Source organism: Gadus chalcogrammus, chromosome 14, assembly GCF_026213295.1.
Source record: "Gadus chalcogrammus isolate NIFS_2021 chromosome 14, NIFS_Gcha_1.0, whole genome shotgun sequence".
Lineage (NCBI taxonomy): Eukaryota > Metazoa > Chordata > Actinopteri > Gadiformes > Gadidae > Gadus > Gadus chalcogrammus.
Genome location: NC_079425.1, coordinates 5020068 through 5041845, shown reverse-complemented (window position 1 = coordinate 5041845; position 21778 = coordinate 5020068). Strand labels below are relative to the sequence as shown.

The 21778-nt window shown below is 40.4% G+C and overlaps 1 protein-coding gene and 1 long non-coding RNA gene across 2 annotated transcripts; both read right to left on the bottom strand.

Moving 5' to 3' along the window:
• Nucleotides 1-444: 444 nt before the first annotated feature.
• On the bottom strand, nt 445-10588 carry LOC130403626 (cytosolic phospholipase A2 gamma-like). The gene is made up of 14 exons (XM_056608043.1): nt 10467-10588; nt 6736-6809; nt 6514-6613; nt 6293-6435; nt 5555-5753; nt 5352-5457; nt 3796-3936; nt 3645-3710; nt 3419-3553; nt 3088-3306; nt 1699-1803; nt 1416-1570; nt 733-898; nt 445-645 (listed from the first exon to the last, which is right to left on the bottom strand). Exons 2-14 carry the CDS (start codon nt 6780-6782, stop codon nt 473-475), a joined length of 1755 nt encoding a protein of 584 aa, XP_056464018.1. The 5' UTR covers nt 6783-6809; nt 10467-10588; the 3' UTR covers nt 445-472.
• On the bottom strand, nt 1916-2832 carry LOC130404037 (uncharacterized). The gene is made up of 3 exons (XR_008904161.1): nt 2776-2832; nt 2249-2377; nt 1916-2054 (listed from the first exon to the last, which is right to left on the bottom strand). It is a non-coding gene; the product is annotated as an uncharacterized LOC130404037 (long non-coding RNA).
• Nucleotides 10589-21778: the final 11190 nt, after the last annotated feature.

Sequence of the window (21778 nt, the reverse complement as noted above, 5' to 3'; positions counted from 1 at the left end):
TTTTGTCTAATTTCCTCCAAGGATATAACAAGGGCATGGCTTTCGACTCAAACCAAAGAGTTGAACAGTCGAGTGATTGTTTAATATCATCGACCTCCTCCACAGATGCAGGATGTTTTGGTGGAATTGCGTTTATTAGAGCAACGATCAAATAGTCAGATCAAAGAATCAGATCAAATAATATGATGCAATTCAATTCTAGTGATCAATGTTGGAGCTTGTCTTTATTGGTGATAGATACGAAAAAAAATACATTTTAAGCACTGAAGATAAAATAGCCGATTACAGAAAATGAAATCACATTATCTCTCTTATTTCGTTCATATTATGTACTGTAGGTTATGTTTACAATTTGTTACCAAATATATATCTTGATTACAAGGATTAACGCATATTGTATTTCAACACATTTCAATTTCCAGAAAAAACATTTAAGTAATAAGAGTAAACAATAAAAGCATTGGAGCTTTTTTCAAGCAGAAGTGGGTCCCTTCTGCTTGATAATGTCCTTGATCTCCCTCAACAGGTACTCCTTGTTGTTTAAGACATTTTCACCAGCCTTCTTCATCAGATCCTCGATCATCTCTGGGCTGTAAGCTCCCTGGAATGTGTCATACTTCTTTCTGTAATCCTCCAACTCGCTCCCTGAACACATCAGACAACATTTGAATGAGTGAATTGAACACACTTGGTTCAATATGTTTAGTGTCTGTTTACTTTATTATAACCTACCACAGTTGTCAACGTTGAATAAGGGAATGTGGATTACAGTGGGGGCTTTGTTCACCCCCTTGAACACATAGAAACCCTTCGGTGAGCTCATGTCACTTTTTGTGTAATTGATCGCTGGGAAGGAGATGCCCAAATCCTTACACTCTTTAGCTGTTTCAGTCAAAGTCTGTGAAATGAAAAGGTATAAAATTAATAAATGCAGCTTAACATAAGAGCAAGCCATTTCATCTGTAACAAACAAAGATTTCGATATGGATGTATTACAGCATTAAACTAATATGTAAATATTTCTTCTTGAATGTTCTGCTTTAACATTTCAACAGAAACATAATAAATGCAGAAGGTTGCAACCTTACAAGCACAATATTTGTTACCCACTGATCTAATCTTTGCATGGAGAGGTTGTATGTTCAACCAATATTTCACTTCCTCACCGTCAAATACATGAAAAGGGAATTGCCTAAATGGTGTATCACTCTGTTTGATTTACCTGCATTGAGCGGGTAAAAAACCGATGGTTCTTAATATTCTGATTTTCATAGATTATATATTACAAAACGTTGCAATCACATAGTAACACCTTTTTGCATGTGGGGAGTTTAAGCAAGCAAGTTTGTTTTATCTTCTCCATCACCTCCAACCATTTTCTGCCAGGGATTTGAATGTTCTTCAGGTGTTCTTACCTCCATTGGACTTCCTGCACTGAAGTCAAAGGAGATGATCAGATCTATTCCTCGCTCAGCTCTCAGTGCACTCATGTAGGGAGAGTTGACTAGCAAACCGGCGTCCTCAAAGTGAGTGGTTTCACTCTGCAGAAGCCTTTTGTCAATATGTGGAGCTTAAGTCAAAACAGGAAATATGTTAGTCCATGCCTAAAATACATGAAATATCTTTTGTCAACCGTGAATGAAAATGGAGTTCGCTGCATTGATTTCAGAGAAGATATCATAAACCCTGAAGGCCTACCGTTCACGCTGTGGAGGTAATTATAATTGGTTCCCCAAATCCAGAATAACTTCAGCAACCCTTCCACAAGTTGCAATATTTTCTTGATCATGAAATCCCAGATCACTTTGAAAACAAAGCAATAGAATATTGAAATGTTTCACTGCAATTCAATGGATTTGTTTCAATGAGGAATACAACAAAAAATACTGCAAACAGTAGATTTGTACTTTTCGGCAAGTCTGGAAACCAACTCCAGAACGATGTGCAAATTTCCAAAGAGAGTCCAAGTGCCAATTTCTTCCTGGACTTTAGATCTGCTTCGAGCCACTCATCTTCGCTGATCATCAAATCTCTACCGCTCACCGTCTTCTTCCCTACAGCATTTATAAAATAATGAGAATTGTAATAATGCAACCAATAGTTTCATCATGCATTTGCTTGGATTGCTAAACATAATATAAATGACATTCACACAACAAAAAAATGGATTGATCTCAAGATCTAGGTTCAAGATTGTAAGACTAGAAATATGAGTAAGTTCTAAGTTGAAGTCCCTGGCAGATGGTACCTTTGAGAAGGGTATTCAACTCATCCACCAAATGAGTCCAGCCCTCTCCTCTGAGGATGCAGTAGATCAGTTTTAACACCTGGAGTATTAACCTCGGCCCAGGATGGCTCTGCAACGCCGCTGCCTCTTCTAAAGAAACGTAAACATCAACATTGTATTTATGATAACATTATTATATTATATATATAATGATCTTGCCCCTCCTCCCTTAAAAAGGCGTCTAGTCTCGCACAGAGAAAGAACCAAGAAATACCAGAGTCAGTGAGAGGTGACTAATTTTACTCCATCAACTCAAGAACTCATACTACACGGAAATCAGACATCTTAAACCAGTTCTAAATGCCTGCAGGGCTTGCACATCGTGACATATTGTATTTGAATGTTATATTATTGTATCTCTACCCAGGGACCACAGAGGAAGACTAGCTTGAATCTAATTCTGGTGTTGTGCATGGCCCCTGATAAACAAATAATAAACAAATTATTGCTTTAATAGATGGAAAACTTAGAAAATAAGTAACACTTACTTTTGACACTGTCAATCAACTTCTTCAAAAGTTCATCATCATTGCCGCCACCTGCACCACATATATAGAAAATGAATTGATGGATGGATGGATGGATGGATGGATGGATGGATGGATGGATGGATGGATGGATGGATGGATGGATGGATGGATGGATGGATGGATGGATGGATGGATGGATGGATGGATGGATGGATGGATGGATGGTTTGATGGATGGATGGATGGATGGTTTGATGGATGGATGGATGGATGGATGGATGGATGGATGGATGGATGGATGAATAGATGGAGGGATGGATGGATAGATTACCTTCAACTAGTTTATCGGGTGACTTCTCATTTACTTTATCAAGGGTCTTCACAAAAACTTCCAATTCCTCTGAAACCTTAAGGTTTACCAAATCCTCGTTCCATTCAAAAAAGAACATGCTGACAGCAGAAGTGACTGTGTGAATCTGTTTGTTTTGGTCTGTGCTGTTCTTCCCATCGAAGTTGAATTGCAGCTTAGAGCCATCCAAATCCCTCTTTCCTGTACACAATAGGAAACAGTGAAATCACCAATTACAATGAACAACAATATTTGACCAATATCAGCAAAACGATAGAGAAAAAGATTGTATTGATTTGTATTTAAGTGTCACCTAGTAGCAGTTCATTTGCGGTCTGAAGCAGAGGAGCAGGGTCACAGCCGGTGTACTGGCAGAGCTGAAGGTCTACCACAGTAGAAAGAAGCTGAACACCCTTGTGGTCCTTTAATGCCTTCATGTTTTCCCCACCTAAAGACAACATATGTTAGTACATACTGATTAATTGTTACACACAGCATGTTTGCTATTGTGATACAATGTGTGATATACTTTGGCATACCTTCAAGCCATTCCTTCAATATCTTCAGAATGACCTCCCTGTCAGCAAGAGCACTTCCACAAAGACCTAAGAAAAGGCAGATTGTTAAAATAACAATGAAGTTGAAGGTAGCAAGTTGCAACAGCAGTTTGTAGTTGTTCTCTTCACAAACCTTGAAGATATGTCATGTCCATCTCAGGTTTGCTCGTTGTCAGAACGCCCTTGTTGAAGATACTTCCAAAATTGGAGGTTTCCACAAAGGCTCCAGCAAGAGTGTACCCGGCCTCATGGGGGGTTAGCTCAAAGAAGGTTTCTGCAGTCAAACACGTTAGGAACCAAGTCAACTATGATGTTTAATGAATAAAGTGCTCGCCACTTTTTATCAAACAGTGATGTCACTGCTCTAAAGCTTAATTAACTTGATGAATTGATCAAATACATGCAGAATTACAGTGTGTATTTGATCGAAAGTGTGTGCATCAGGCAACACTGCCTGCACGCCCTCCGTAAACCAATGAGACCAACTGAAAACGAAGCCGATATGGAACTAAAACTGTGATTCTGAAAAAAGTATAAAGGTAATTGAAATTCGTTTTTCAGATTATTGAAGATACAAGTGTGTTGATTTGTTAAATGGTTTGAATGAAGGTTAACGTTGAATATTGAGCTAGTTACGATGTCTGAAATAGTTGAAGTGTCAGAGAAGGCGGAAGGCTCCTTCTCTGACACTTCGGGCCCTGTTTTAACAGTCTGAAACGCAAGTGAGAAGCGCCAAACGCAAGTAGCTTTGGGGATGGTTGTGTGGCGATGTTGCTATTTTACCGGCGGATAAATGACTCTTGCGCCCGGCGCAAATCTAAAAAGGGTTGGTCTGAAGTAGCCTAATTACCCGTAGGTTTGGTTTGGGCGTAACGTGCAATAAACCAATGAGAGTGTCATCTCCCAATCCCTTTAAGAGCCATGAGCGTATTTGAATTTGAGGAATTGATATTTTGACAGTGCGTTTGCAGTCTCTGATGAGACAGATGCATGACCACATCATTTCAAACATCAAATGGCTGTTTGTGGCCAAACAATATGGCCTAATTCACACATGGAATAGTGTTTTCTTCTACAACGTCCTCAAATAAATTTCTACAAAGAAAACTTAACACACATATGATTTGCGGTAACTGTGATTCTATTTAATGATATGTACGCAATACATTAACAAACATCGTTTCTTACCAGTATTGTATGCATTATGGTTATCGACTTGTGTTCCTAATATGCATGTGTCCCCCTGTTAATATGCATTGCCATGGACTGTATTATGCGGTTCATGTTTAGTTTGCGTGTGTTTAAACAGATGGACGCACACAAGCGTGCCTGCATTCATTAATTATTTTACACATAAACACACGTGCGCCCGCATTCATTTGGGCGCACGCGTGTGTACGTGTAAAATAGAGATGGCCATCATGTCGTTAAAGAGCTGGACGTTTTGATAAATGAAGGGTTTCTGTAGCTAAAAGTATGCAAGAGCTTTAACTGCCCAAAAAACATGCAAACGGAATAAAGAAAACTTAAGAAGAACAGTAGATTTGCTTGCAGTAGCAACCACATGATAATTGGGTATTGGTATTGGATATTTGGAAACCTTGTGATAGTCTCAATTCCATTACTGGAAATTTCCAAAACCAACTGCCAAATAGAAATGTATTGACCACACTGATATTTGATAGATACCTTTTTGCAAATGTTCGTATTTGCAGTCCTGGTTGATGACTGTATAGATGGGATATGGATCTTTGTCATGGCACTTTTGGTAGTTTGAGAGGGTCGATTTGTCTATCTGAGGAGGAATATGGATCCAAATAAATAATTTCCCAAGATAGAAGTATGCTATAGAAATATACATTAGAATTATATTTTGATTATTGTTTTCCTACTTTCTTGACAATCGAAGGCACTACCAGTGCAGCCCAGACATCTGTCAGTGAGAAATTTGCATTTGCTCGACAATATCCGATCAGATGCCAAACTCTGTCCATTAGGCTGACACTGCCGTGCCCAAGTCTTTCCGCAACAACCTTTATGTGCTTCATGTCTGATGACCAATTAGCCTTTTCATAAAGAGAAGCCATGCACCTGTAATTAAGCAGAATACCTTAATGAAAGCACATTTAAAACTGTTGTAGGTCAGAGTCAAAAGTTTAAAATAGAGAAAGCAGAGAAGAACATGAAGGGAGCAAGATACCAGGGAAGAGATGCCCTCATTGGTCACAAGTGAGCCGGCAGTAGTCTCTAATGGAAATAGTCTCATACAGAGGCAGGCGCAGTTAACCAGAACAGATATAATCACAGAGAATTTAACTATAGCTGACAAGTTACCAAAATAATATAATAATTAAAAGCTTACCGACCATGTTACCAGCATGTTTAAGTACATTACTCAGAAATGTCACAGTCTGGCCATTGAGTTGCCATTCTCCACCAGAGGTCATCATAACTCTTCCCTTGATACAAATCCTGCTCCCATCTGCAATCACTTCATTCCCCACGCCTTCCTTGTCCATCTTCCCAGCAGAACCTCAACCTCATGTCTCTCCCCATTTTTTATTGCTGTTGCTGTTAGTAGAAAAAATAAGAACTCCTTGTTTTCCATAGTATCGGGTGGCCTGACCTACCATGTTGATCCAGAGACACCACTCATGTAGAGGGCAGCGTCCAGAAGCCCCTGCTCTCCCATCTGGGACAGGGAGCCCAGCAGTCCAACCATGGCTCGCTCTCCCCCTCCAGAGCCAAGTATAGCGATGTTGGGTACCTTACTCTACACGGACAAAGCAGGCTCACTGAGTTACTACACACAAGACAGTATAGACTTATGTCAGTTCGGCACCACACTCACCAAAGTACAAGAAATGTGGTTCTTCACCAGACATTTCTGAACACAAAGCTTTCTACCAGAAAGGTAGTTTTTTTCCCCATCACTGAGCGAATGCTGGATCCTGTTTTAGATCATATGCAAGATAATACTTTATTAATCCTACAGACATGAAATGGATTCAATAATCTAAAATGATAAGCCATGTAACTCAATAAAAGAAAAACAAGGCTAACAATTACATACTTTAATACATTGGTATTACAAATGTTTATCAACCTGACTTGTGCCATCTGGAGACCTGCTTTGCAGAAGGTTCACTAAAAATAGATAAATGAAGAATTCAAGAAGTTGCTCTCTTTTCTTAATTTCCACTGCTTGATTATAAGCTTTGATCAAAAAGCTATGGGGTCAGAACAGTCTCATTAATAATGAATGCACAGAGAAGGATTCACAAATGTATTTTGTGATTTATATATAAATTACTCTCTTCTCACAAATACATTTCAATGCACGCATAAATGGATATCGGTATGTATAAATGTAAAATGAATCCATTGACAAAAATAAGTTTCACAAACACATTTCTGATCCAGACACAAATGTGCCTTGTTTTAAATAAATGTAATATAAATCCATAAATATATTAATTAAAAAAAGATTAGCAATTTTCATCATATATATATTTGGATGTTGTTACATTTATATACAAACTGTTAAACTTGAATTAACAAGACGCTTTTCATTTGTGAACTTGTTTGCATTTGTTTGTGAACTGGACTGTATTTATATGTGGATTTTTGAGACTCTCCTGACGTCGCTAGATTCACAAATGCATTTTTTTCAACAAGGAACTCTCTGTAAGCCAATCAGATGCCTCCCTCGTTTTCTGCCTTCAGATGAGCAACGTTTACTTCAGTCCACTGGGTAGGCTGGTAGACTGATCTATCCAGCACACATCTAGGTGGACACGCCCACATGTGATGTCACAATGCTGCACATTTTCAAACCTGCGTCCACACCAGAAGCGAATTGAGCGACCAAATCGCCGGAAGTCATTCACTTTCTATGGGCAAGAGCGACCAAAGCGACCAAAGCGACCAACGCTACCAGCGGCCAAAGTTGAGCGACCTGAGCGTCAAAAAGAAGTTGAAAACTTTTTAACTTTATGCAAATGACTATTATTCGCTTCAGCGGCCAAACACTGACAGCCAATCGGAATGTAGACGCTCTTCGCTTGCGTGGATCCCAGGGAACATCGGCAGGCACTTTGGTTCCTACCTACCTTTATTCACTCACTGAACAAAATGTCGGCTGAAGTATTAATCGCGGCTGTAACTGGGCACCCGGTGTCGTAGGCCTACGAACCAACCCTTTTTCAGTTCAGAGATCGTGGTTTGGATATCAAGTGATGATAAGCGGGAGTATTTATAGGCTACATCTAGAACGTTCGTATTTAAGCGGGAATCATTTTAATTTGCTCTCCATGCCACCAATCTAACCAACCAATCGCGTGTAGCATGCTTTAAACAAAACCAAAAAAGTTTTTGAAATCGTCACATAAACAAACTAATCGACAAGACGAGGGATAAATGACAAGGGATATATCTCTTGTCTTTTATCCCTCTATTCCCCACCATTCACGGAGCCTGAGGTGAATAATTGTTAATTAAATAGTCTAGATAGATAGATCGCCTATAAAGTCTTTATTAATACCAAACGACACAAATCGTCGGGAATCCATTTAGGTGGTTCGGCCCACACAGGACAGTAGCCTACAAGACCACACAGAACAAGTCTGACTGGACATACACACAATACATCACATTAAAACTAGACACGCGTTGATAGATAGATAGACAGATAGGCCTAGATAGATAGATATGTTCCATTATTTGCCTTGCGGAGCCAACCAGTCCTGTGCGCATATGCAAATTAGCCATGTGCGCCAAGTGAAACATATTTTAACTACTACAGCACGCAGGGTTTTTTGTTCTCGGTTGTAATTAGCCTACATTTTAGGATTTTTTTTTTATATTAGGGGGGAATCACTGTCCTACTTGTTGTCGAAGCACTTTATCGAACAAGCAAAACCGTCTCGGCAATATGGCAAAGGTGTATGGGAGAGTTCACTATTTGATATGGCTGTCTGTAGTGCCTAAACGCAAACGGCTCCTTTAAATGCGTCTGCATAATTGAATTGTACGTCATGAGCGACCAAAGCGAACAGAAAAATTCGCAGCGAAACTTTGTGAGCGACCAAAGCGTCTTTGACGCTTGCTAATCACACTCACACCTGGTGGTATGATATGCCCCCTTTAAAGATCCTACCACATAACCCCTTTCTTCTAAAAAAAAGATGTACTCCGATGGCTTCCAAGCGGTCAGCGGATCAAGTATAAAATGAAGTTTAAAAAACATACAAACTGGTCAGCTTTTCCCACCATCGTATTGGTATAAATTTAAATAAGCCATTTTTTTAAGCCAATTGTGAAAAGGCCGACAGTCGGCTGACTGGATCTGGCCCTCAAATTGTCTTGACCCCGGTGGACGAGCTGTTAATAAACATAAATTCAGGGCGCCCTGGCATGGAGGGGGTACCTGGAGGTAGGCCTATCAACCTCCTCAGAGAGCTGGGGCCATACCCCACTGGTTGAATGTAGGTTTTTGTGTTTTCTTGTATTTTAGATTTTTTTTTGCCTTCGAAGTAACACATGCAAACCATGTGCTTGCCACAGCGCATACTATTCCAAATGTTTATTTTTTTGGTAACTGGGTAGAAAACCTAAAAGTGACAATTCCTCAACTTCACAGATCAAGATGGATTAGTGTGTGTAACGATCAAACAGTGGATGTAAGTCCGTTAGGAATATTTTATACTTTGTGTTGTAAGTGCCTCTCGGCATAGTACTCAGACAATATTGCTCTTTGTATGATAGGAGGCCGATACAAATCTTGGATGGGTCATATGAAAGGACTGAGATGTGCTCAGCATCTCCAACATTATAGCCCTAGATAAAACTACCATTTGCAAAAAACGGAGGGCTACGCAAATAGTCTGGAGTGAACTGAGGCCAGGTCCTCGATTGGTAGTGTTGGCTATGTAAGGCTATTTAAATATATTAAAGATTTGCGCGAGAATCTATAGGCCTATCTGTCCACTCCAGCAAAAAGTCATTTGATATGCCAAGATGTCGAGCCGTGGTCTTATCAATCGCTCCCGGTGGATTGCACTCTGATATCAGCAGTTCTCTCATCAAAAGGGCATGCCATTGTGAACACATGAAATCTGCGGTGAACGCAGGTTTAAATACCAAAACCGGGTTATGTTTCAAACTTAACCTGCGCAAAACCTGCTCCGACCAGGTTTGATTCAGAGCATATGTTTCTATAGCAACTAACATACCGTGATCCTTTTGGAACGGAAAACCTAGGGTTACAGCAAACCCTTTGTTGTACCCGGTTATGTGATAAAACCGGCTTTGTGGAACAGCCCACAGGAGAGTCTCAAAAATCCACACATAAATACAGACCATTTCAACCACAAATGCAAATAAGTTCACAAATGAAAAACGTCTTGTAAATACTAGTTTAACAGTTTGTATATAAATGTAACAACATCCAAATACATTGTGATGAAAATTGTGAAAATATTGTGAAATATATTTTTTATTAATATATTTATGGATTTATATTACATTTATTTAAAACAAGGTACATTTGTGTGTGGATCCGAAATGTGTTTGTGAAACTTATTTTTGTTAATGATTTTATTTTACATTTATACATACCGATATCCATTTACGTGTGCATTGAAATCTATTTGTGAGAAGAGAGTAATTTACATATAAATCACAAAATACATTTGTGAATCCTTCTCTGTGCATTCATTATTAATGAGACCGTTCTGACCCCATAAAAAGCCCACTGAAAGTTTAAATAAGAAAAAAAATTAAGGAATTAATGTTGTTGTTTACCTTGACTGAGAAAACACGGCCCGCTGAGTTGTGGTTCCGGGGCTAGGTATAACTTGAAGAGTGGTAAAGTGAATAAAGGTGCTTTATCAAGAGATACAAGGTGAACTGATGTTCACTATGGATGTGGTTCATAAAGCATCTGTCGAATAAAGGTAAAAATTCTGTTTATATTGGTATAGGCGGAATGGTGAAGAAGCCACGCCTACAGGGTCTGATTTAAATCTCAGTCTGTATTGGCATGGGCGGAATGGTAAAGAAGACACGCCTACACCCAGGTGACAACAAAGATAAGCTTAAAGGTTGTATCAGCGATTCTAGTCGGAAACATAAATGATCACATTCATCTGATCTTTCCTCGCGATCCACCAGCTGCCCGCTCAATAAGCAGGCCGTCAAAAAAACGCGTCTCTGTAGGCAGATTATGCTCCGAGATCGTACACAAAAACAAATGGTACTACCAACTACTCAAAACCAAAATAAATAGCATTCCAATCAATCACCGACAAGGGGTGGGTGTTGTCGGGTTTGCGCTGCGTTCATGATAGTTTTTACCTGTCACGTTAAAATTGTACCGGGGGCGAAAATTGTACCGGCCTACGTCATCGTTTGTTTACATCCTGTATGTATCCTGTATATCTGTATTATGATAGATAGCGATAACAATTGTTTTAACTTTATATTTGTATTGTATTTAATTGTTTAATCGAAACAATAAAAAAATTTGCCCTTGAAACGGGCGATCGCGTCAAATGACAAATGTTTTGCCCGTGAAACGGGCGATCGAGTCAAATGACGTAGGAGGGTTCTTGAAACATAATGCAGATAACGGATCGCTAGATAACACTTGTTTTTACTTTATATTTGTATTGTATTGAATTGTTTAATCGAATTTAGCTAGAAAACTGAGTGTTTTAAGCAGGTTTCATAGTCTAGAATGTTCAAGAACCTTCCTACGTGATTTGACGCGTCATTTGACGCGATCGCCCGTTTTGCGGGCAAATTTTTTTATTGTTTCGATTAAACAATTAAATACAATACAAATATAAAGTAAAAACAAGTGTTATCGCTATCTATCATAATACAGATAGCGATCCGCTATCTGTATTATGTTATTTCGTCGTTTGGAAACATGTTTTCTGCATCGCGTCGTCTGTTGCCGGGCAGGTTGTCAGGTTGTCAGGATGTAAACAAACGATGACGTAGGCCGGTACAATTTTCGCCCCCGGTACAATTTTAACGTGACAGATGCACGAAACACGGAAGGGAGGGGGGAGCTGGCTCTGTTTGTTTGGGATGTTGTTTCAAATACCAACACAAGTTAAAGATCCAACATCGCTGATACAACCTTAGTAGATCTACTAAAGGAAGTAGATTGTAGAGATACATTTTTTAGATTTTCCCTTTATGCCTGAGCGGCCCCAGCACCACCTCCACAAACTATGAGGAGGTGCGCGGGGCCAGAAAGTAACCGGATGGTTGGGACTCGGGCTCTCAAGTCTCACGCATTCGGCATGAGACACACGCAATTCAACCCATGCACACGCTCTCACGCCACACTTCGTATTTCTCACGCAGAAAAATTACCAGGATAGCGCCCACCAATTTGGGCCGCTATTCAACAGTGGAACAGGTAGGAATCAAATGGGTTTCCCGTACGTAGGGTAACCAGAAGTCCTCTTTGGCCCGGACATGCCCTATTTTGGAGACACTCACACAAAATCGTAGGGGATTTTATTAAAGTCTCATACATGTTCACGTTGAATTTGCGTTGCGTTTCCCTGGGTCGGTCATAAACTAGTTAGGCTATGGCTACACCCTCCCCTACTCATTTCGGTTCGCTTTGCATTGGTGGAAGTGAGAAAGGGGGACGGTTTGACTTACTTAATTACCGTCATGTTTTGTAATTATTTTTTTTACCATTATTGTTTTATAGGGACAAACATTTGCAAATTTCTCCTACAGGGGATTGATAAAGTTCTATCTATTGAAAAGAAAGGAACACTTGGTCATACTTTACACACTTTACCACAGCATTGGCCTACTGAATGCAACAGATATATTTTAAGCATTGGAATGAATGCCACATTAATATATACTTATGTTTTTGCAGGTTTGCAACATTTAAAAGTTCAGGGGAAATTATATGCCTCTTCTGGTGTTGCTTAAATCAATAGCCTTTTGAGGGAGTGTTGTTTCTGAATATTAGTGTTAAGGGCCAATAATGCTTACTATCATTCATTAGTCACCATGTCTGTGGACACATTTGTAAGCAGTGTTAATATACCCCCCCCCCCGTGCAAAAATCTCACTCTGAACTCAGTTCAAAACTTGAGAGCCCTGGGACTGTCATACATACGCCACGCCCATGAAGGTAAGCAGGGAAACCTGTGAGCCTTTAGAATAGAGACGTAGAAGAAAAACATCCTTGAGATCCACTCTCTCACACAGTTCTCACTCTCTTGAGGCAATACACCACCGTGTATCTGGTGATAAGCATTTAGAATTTAGAATGGGCTCTTCTCCCAAGAGACGAGCCCGTTGTAGAGCCGTGCTCGCAATGGAGTCCTGCAACCTAGTTTCCTTGGAAATATGCTTGTTGAGTATTGGGGGTTTGTGTGTGATGAACCCTGTTTATATTACAATAGGTCACTATGGAGACCCTTTTTAAACTTGCAAATAAACTTGCATACTTGAAGGGACGGACACATGTTGACATCTATTGTTCTTCTATGTCTACTGACCCTGATACTGTCCAATTGTAGAAGTGTGAGTAATCGTTTTTGAGAACGAGTCGGTGGTTTGAGGCCAGGTTCTTCATACATGGCTGATGGTCTGCTTCCGGTAGGGGCTCAATGCTACTAGTGTACTTAAAAACAATATTTTTCATATTGCCATATACACAAATGATTTGTCACATGAAAGCTGAGACTTCACAAAGTCGAAGAATGTAAGCCACATCATTCTGTGGGCTAATCTCAATCAACTAGATTAGAGAAAGAATAACCAAGATACCACGACAAATGATACCTTACCTGTGTTTGCAATCAGGGTGAGTATGATTGCATTAAACCATCATTAGGAGATTTCTCAGTGTTGGTGTGTGATTAGGAGCCTTAGCCATAATTCAACCCCACATTACCATTGCTCTCTTGATTCAACTTGTAAAAAAGGTAGCTGCACTAAGAGTAGCTGCACTAATTGACTCATTAACCAGAAATTAGTAAATTTCCAGTAAATTTTGCTGCTGATAAACATTCTGTGTGTGTTCACTTTCATTGGGCAATCCAATAATAATCTATTCATTACAATTGTAAATTTGTTTGCAGGCGTGGTCGTGAATGTTGGTAACCCTAACAATGATACCGTTACTGTACTTTGGACTTGGATTTATGCTATTGGTGTTTTGATTGACATCTGGGAGTGGATGCTGATCCTCTTAAACTAATCCTAAAATATAAAGCTCTCCACAACAAAACTCCTTTCACATCGTTTAAGACTGTATCATCTATTTCGTAACATATTCACTGCTACTTTTTCTATCTTTGAGTAGTATTCTGCTAAATCAGTCAAAGAATGAGCCGGTTGATCATATGTGTAGATACAACATTCATGTATACCTGTGTATATGATGTATATACCTTTATATCCACATTTCAGATTTCCCAGTGAGGTAGTTTAATGATATGCCTTTTTTATTGCACAAGGTTTTTTTGGGCGAAAACGGATCAAAATCTGATCAGGATGATCTGTGTATTCTGGAGTTTCTCACAGTATAGATTTGCACAGCTGTTTCGATAAGCGATAGTTATAACACATAGTGTTGGGGAGTTGAAAGTTTAAAATATTTGCCTACCAGGTAGAGAACAAGCGCCAACATATCATTGTGGGCTAAATTGGCAATGGCTGGATGGTTGCTTGCCATTGGCAATCAATGGTTGCTTGCCATTGGTAATGGCAAGCAACCATTGCCATTGGCAATGGCAAGCAATCAACCTGTCCATCGATAATCCTGAATTAATTAATGTAGCAAAAGCAATCATAGGTGGTGTATACAGGTAGTTTCCAAAGAACTTGTTTGGAAGCTACCATCAACCGTCCCTTGGAATCATTTCCTTGCCACACAAGAACATAACTGACAGTCACAGCCAAAGAATAATCATTGGAGATTAATGTTTTTATATTTAGGGCAATAATCTGACGCTGTTGCCCAAAGCGGTTTGCAACCATTCATACACACATTCAGGAACTCACGGTGATGTCAACCACACACGGCGACAGCGAGCTCGTCGGGAGCAGTTAGGGTCAGTGTTGCCAGATTGGGCGGGAAACCACCCAATCTGGCAACACTGGTTAGGGTTTTTGGGGAAAACTGATCCAAGATTTGATCAGGATAATCAGCATATTATGGAGTTTCTAACGGTATAGATTTGCACAGCTGTTTCGATTAACGATAGTTTCAACTCATTGGGTTGGGGAGTTTGAAGTTTAAAATATCCTAAATAGAGAACAAGCAGAATGGTTATCTGCTTATTTAGAGCCACCAACCTGTCCATCAGGAATCCTGAAGTAATAAGCTGGGCTAAGGAAATCATAGGTGGAATGTAAAGGTAGGTTCTTGGGAAGCTTCTTTGGAAGCTACCATCAACTGTCCCTTGGAACCATTTCCTTGCCACACCTTAAAAAGAACATAACAGACCAGTCACAGCCAAGCAAGTAAGCAAGTAAGTAGATACTTTATTCATCTCTTTGGGGAAATTCAGGTATTTAATAGCAACGGACAGTACAGTACAGTTGACAAACGACAAAATGGACAAAACGTAAAAGTCAACAAAATTTGTCACAATTAATCAAATAAAAGTCAATAGAAAGTTAGCAATAATACACATAATTAAAAAATCCATATAAAAAAATAGAGCCAGAGGTAGATACAAATGAATAAGTATTAAATCTTCAAGCAGCACTTTACGGGGGCCAAGCCTAACGCAGACCAATAAGACCCTGATAGACCATCAATGGCGCATTTCCACCGGGGGTTGCGCTTCGGACTCAGCACGCCTCAGCTCAGTAGTGAAGGTGCGGTATAACCCAGCTCAATTACGGCTCGCGTTTCAAGCACCGACAGTACCCTTATGGTAGGGCGGGGTTTAAGTCGGCAGCTACGTTATCATTGTGAGCTCATGGTAACCCAAAACAGTGTAGCCTGCTAATAAATCGAAGGAAAAAGAAGAACGCAACAAAATGAACAAAGAGCAACAATGTAGGACGTCTAAGAAGGACATCAAACTTTTACGCATCATTTTCTTCAATGAATAAGCTTTCGCCGTTGTCCAGAAATATCTTGCGGGTACTGTGTTTGTTTTGTTATTATCCCGCTGTCGCACGGAAGTGAAGATTCTGTCGACTCATCAACAGACGGCGTGTGTAGCTCGAACTTGCCGGCACCCTTTCAGGCGTTACGGCTCAATAGGCCTCAGTTCGGATCACGCCAACATTTGGCGGTGGAAACGCGAACCGTGCCGCACATTTGCATACTGAACCGACCCGCACCCTCCGTTGGAAATGCACCATAAGACCCTGACGCAGACCATTTAGACCCTGACAGACCATTAAAGCCCTGACATAGACCATAAAGACCCTGATGAAGACAATTAAGTGGTTATCTAGCACCAGTCCATCTAGTGGCTAATATTCATGGGAGAATATTGTAAGCTGACAATGGTCTCTTTTGCCGCGTTTCCACTGCAGGGTGCGGAACGGTTCGGTTCGCAAAGGTGCGGTAGGGAGGGGGCGGTATAGCCCAGGGCCCCGTTTCCCGAAAGCATCTTTAGCCAGTGGATCGCAGAGTGGGTCGTACGAGCATCGTACAGTTTTCACACCGTTTCCCGAAAGCATCTTTGGTAACGAACGTCCTAAAAACGCTCACGAGTCACGAGTAGCTAACGAGTGCTCCAGGGTACTCGTAGGACGCTAAGAGCCTCGTTAGCCTACTATAGCCTCAGTGGCGTAGCCAGCGGACATTCCTAGTATTGGATGCGTTTTATTATAACACATTGGTAATGGTGTATCACGTGCGTCTGAGCCTAATGTGGGCCATTATGTTCTTAGTTAACGGTCCAGGAAATGTTTGAGCAGGCAGGGCACTTAAAATGTGTGAGAGAAAGTGAAAAAAAAAAAATATATATATATATTATATTTTTTTATAAAAAACAAGCAAAGGAGCAGGCAAAAGGCTGGGATATGGTGGGGATTGGTCACGTTGACGGGAATGTTTAGTGACATGTGGGAGGGTGGAGGGGGTTAAAAAAAAGTCTCAATCACTCTTCGACGTGCATGAAAACCAGCCGCGTAGTTATGAGGGAGGCCGTCCTCACACCGATCTTCCTCGTCGTCATCGTTCTCAATGTCCTCCGGTTCAACCAAAGCTACCCCAGCCTTAGCTGCAATGTTGTGCAACATAGCTGTCACACATATCACAGCGCATGACTTGGCCGGCGAAAACTGGAGCCCTCCGCTGGACTTGTGAAGGCATCTAAAGCGCAACTTCCACCTCCCGATCGTGCGCTCATGATTAGGACTGCTATATATGTCGGCCTAGGCTTAATCAATTGTGTTTTAATATCTTTAGCATTCATATTATTACAATCTATTATTTTCGTAGGCTACTCTGCGGTTGGCCTTGATGGGGAGATATTTTAACCCTTTTTAACCCCATTTTCCTCTGACATTCCTGCGTCTCCCCCTGCGTCATAGCCCGTTTCAGCACCATGTCAGTGGACAGGTACAATCCTAAGATCGTTTTGAATGCAGCGAATGCGCGTTCACGTTAAGAGGAGTTTCGGGAAACGCTCCAAAGAAATTATCGATGGTTCGAAAGCTCCCTCTTTCGAACCATCTTACGAGCGAAGATCCATCGATATCGGGAAACGGGGCCCAGCTCAGTTCCGAGGTCGCGTTTCCACCGCCGAAAGTACCCTTTAAGGTAGGCCGGATGTCGATCGCCGCGGCAGCTACGTAAACATCGTAAACAACGTCTTCCTCCCCAAGAATGCAGAGGAACGTCTCCACCTCCTTGTTCGCCCAAGCAAGCGTTTTACGCAACATGCTAATTGTAAAGAATAATACCTCGAGGCTACTGTTTGTTTGTTTTTATCCCCACGTCGCCCGGAAGTGATGATTCTGTCGACCAATCAACGGAAGGGATGTGTAGCTAGAATTTCCCGGGACGCTTTCAGGCGTCTCGTCTCGTTTTCAGTACCCCAATGGAGGAGTACTGAAAACTAGGCCAAAACGGGTACAGCTAAGTCCGGGTCACGCGCACTTTTGGCGGTGGAAACGCAACCCGTACCTCACCTTTGCGAACCGATCCGTTCCACACCTGTGATGGAAAATCTACATGTTGTTACGTTTTTGGTCTATCTATGAACTTAAGTTTTGTTACTATTTTGTGTGATGCATATATTGCCTGCCTTCTGCTCTCCTTTTGGGTCATTTAAAGTGTGAACGTTCGAGGATCGTGTGATGCATTTTATTGCCTGCCTGTTCCTATCTTTTCGTGTGTTGTAAATCATCTTCCATGCAATCCTTTGATGTATGGGCCTGTTCCTCGACCCCCTGGCTAGCGTCAACAAAGCCAGAGGGTTAGATGGCATGGCCGCTACCCCCTCCAATGGCATCCAGGGCAGCTTCAGTTGTAAAGATAACCATCTGGTACACAAAGTCTTTTGGTTTATTAATTTACTCACGACACACCCTGCAGTGGAAACGTGGCATTTTCTCTGGGAACTCACTGACCGTTTATTCTGTGCATTAGATAAGATAAGATCAAAGAGCAACAATGTAGGACGTCTAAGAAGGACATCAAACTTTTACGCATCATTTTCAATGAATAAGCTTTCGCCGTTGTAAAGATAACCATCTGGTACGCAAAGGCTTTTGGTTTATTGGGGGACACACCCCCTCCAGAAGCCAACCAAAGTGAATAAGAACTCATTGATTGAAACACTCAGTGGACTTCTCCCCAGCGTACCTTAAGAGAATGAAGTAACACGCAAAGAGAAGCTCCCATCTGAGGCCTCCGATTATCGTTATGTTTGCCTGTTATGTTGTTTGTTGATGCATGTTGTGATGTATCTTTGTTCGTACTTTTATTACAAATATATATGACCACTAATTGTCAACAGTATTGTGTGCTTTTTGCATCTAACTATCTCATCTGTCTTAGACGCAAACTCTGATAGAGAAATTGCCACGACACACCCTGCAGTAGACCTCCTCCAATACCACACCCCCACTAGACCTCTTAGATCTCAAGACCAACTGTTTTTAACAAAACCAACTGTGAGAACCAAAAGCGGTGAAGCTGCCTTTAGTTTTTATGCTACTCAGCTGTGGAACCAGCTGCCAATTTCAATCAGAACTGCACCCTCTATTGTCAGTTTTAAAACCAGTATCAAGACCCATCTATTTTCTGTTGCCTTTTCTTAGACTAATTTTCTGTATTTTATATATTTTTTTCCCTTATGCATAACCCTTTATTCACTTTATTTATGTTTTTTATCTGATTTTATACATTTTAATTTTTATATTTTGTCTTGTCTTCCTTTTATTATGGAAAACACTTCATTGTATTTGTGTAAAGCACTTTGGGTTGCAATTGGCATGAAATGTGCTATATAAATAAAAGTGCCTTGCCTTGCCTTGCCTTGCAGTGGAAACGCGGTATTTGCTCTGGGAACTCACTGACCGTTTATTCTGTGCATAAGATAAGATAAGATAGCCTTTATTGTCATTGTACAGTCACCTATAGGCTACAACGAAATTGGCAACTGAAGGTGCATTACACATAGGCCTACAAAAAACAAACAAGCAATTTAAGTTAAAAAATTAAAAAAACAAGACAGAATAACATGAAAAACATTTGGAACAAGACAAGGACAGGTGAGGTGAATAATAAACATAAAATATTAAAGGCCGTAAGCATATTTCACTTTATAGAAAGTGAGGTATATGTGGTCTGTTTAATGTTTGATGTCTTATGAGTATTAAGTGTCCTGATTGCCCAAGGAAATAAGATGTTGTTCACTGTGTTGGTTCTGCTCTTCAGGCTCCTGCATGCTCACAATAGCATCCTAGTGCACGCAGGCATACGCGTTCTAATATGACATCACTGCGCAGGCTATTTAACATGGCTTTGCTGCCTAGATCTCTGAAGAGTCTCGCCTCCGAGGCTCCCCGTTCCCTCTTTCAAATGTTACGGCCACTGTTTGTTTGTTGCTGCCTTCTTGTTTCCCCTCTGTTATGTGCAGCTGACCCAATCACAAAGACAAACGGGAACGCTATAAGTGCTACGAGACAGGAAATTACGTCACAAGAAAAACTCATGCGGGTGGTGTACGAGGCATCTAGAACACACCATTATGGCGCGTTTCCACTGCAGTGACAAGAGGAAGGAGCCCCAACGCTTTGGAAGGGTGTGTGTGTTAAACAGGAGATACACGTCTATGTTGTCGGTTTGTAGTAATCAAAATAAATAATAATATAACGTTTATTTATTTAATCTACAATCATAGCCGACCATAATCTATTGAGTTTACCAACGCAATAGAGGATTCAAACAAGCTTGTGTTTAGTGGTGATAAACAAAATATAGGCCTATTTTAAGCACCGAAGATAAAATAGCAGATCACAGAAAATGTAATAACAAAAACTCATATTTCAATCATATTACATATGTAATGTTTACAATTCGTTACCAAATAGTTATCTTCATTACAAAGATTAATTCATATTGTATTACAACACATTTCAATTTCCAGAAAATCAATTTAAGTAATTAAAGTGAACAACAAAAGCATTGGAGCTTTTTCACGCTGAAGTCGGAAACTTTTCTACTTGGCAATGTCCTCGATCTCCCTCAACAGGGGCTCCTTGTTGTTTATGACGTTTTCTTCGGCCTTCTTTATCAGATCCTCGATCATCTATTGGCTGTAAGCTCCCTGGAATGTGCGATACTTCTCTCTGTAAGCCTCAAACTCGTTCCCTGAACACACCACACAACATTTGACTTGGTGAATTGTACACGCTGAGTTCAATATGATTAGTGTCTGTTTACTTTATTATAACCTACCACAGTTGTCAACGTTGAATAAGGGAATGTGGATTACAGTGGGGGCTTTCTTCACCCCCTTGAACACAGAAACCCTTCGGTGAGCTCATGTCACTTTTTGTGTAATTGATCGCTGGGAAGGAGATGCCCAAATCCTTACACTCTTTAGCTGTTTCAGTCAAAGACTGTGAAATGAAAGATATACAAATGATAAATGCAGGTTAACATAAAAGCAAGCCATTTCATCTGTAAGAAACAAAGATTTTGATATGGATGTATTACAGCATTAAACTAAAATGTTAATAGTTCTTCTTCAATGTTCTGCATTCATATTTAAACAGAAAACATAATAAATGCCGTAGGTTGCAACCTTACAAGCACAATATTTGTTTCCCACTGATCTTTACATGGAGAGGTTGTCTGTTCAACAAATATTTCACTTCCTCACCGTCAAATGCATGAAAAGTGAATTGGTGTATCACTCTGTTTGATTACTTGCATTGAGCGGGTAAAAAAACGACGGCCCAAATGGCGGAGTATCCGCATTAATTGCGTAAAAATACCAGTAATAAAACAACGTAACGTTGTTATTTAAAAATGACAGCACTAGTTTAAGGCATTTATTTACGCTGTCAGACCTCAAACAACACTTTATTTTCTTCTTCCATAACGCGCGTCTTTCACTCACAACTTTTTCCGCGCAACAAAAAGACGCAAGGGAGCGGCGAATCAACAGAGAAAGGTGCGCGGAGGACGTTAGATCAGACTGCACTACAGTCAATGCAGTCGGTCCGAAAAGCTAGATAGATAGATCTAACGAGCATGTTTCCTATATATTCTGTGGTCTAGTAGTGAGTGATCAACGGGCTGACAAAAGTTTATTAGGGGTCCAAGCCAACAGGTTGGATCTCTATTGTTTATGTAAGGATTTTTCTTATTATTCCCCCCTAGAAGTGGGCCCACAGCCCACTTGAAAGACTTGTTTAGTTTGTGGAGAATGGGCTGGTGTCACCATACTGAATGGCTGCTTAGTCCATACATCATCCACTCACTCCAACAACATTTTAAATTGAAGATATTACTTCTCAAAGACTTGAATTACATACACATGTGCATGGATACGGAATGTATCTTCCTTCAAATAAAAACACTTGTTTGCTTAGAAAAATAATGCTTTAAGAATTTCAATAAAAAGGATATACTCAAT

Bases quoted from the DNA above. Each gene is read 5' to 3' on its own strand.
- LOC130403626 (XM_056608043.1), bottom strand. From the start codon at position 6,782: ATGGCACAAGTCAGGTTGATAAACATTTGTAATACCAATGTATTAAA. The intron at 3,307-3,418 runs GTGACACTTAAA...TATTGTGTACAG, and splicing joins CGCAAATGAACTGCTACTAG to GAAAGAGGGATTTGGATGGC. The intron at 646-732 runs GTAGGTTATAAT...TGATGTGTTCAG, and splicing joins ATTCAACGTTGACAACTGTG to GGAGCGAGTTGGAGGATTAC.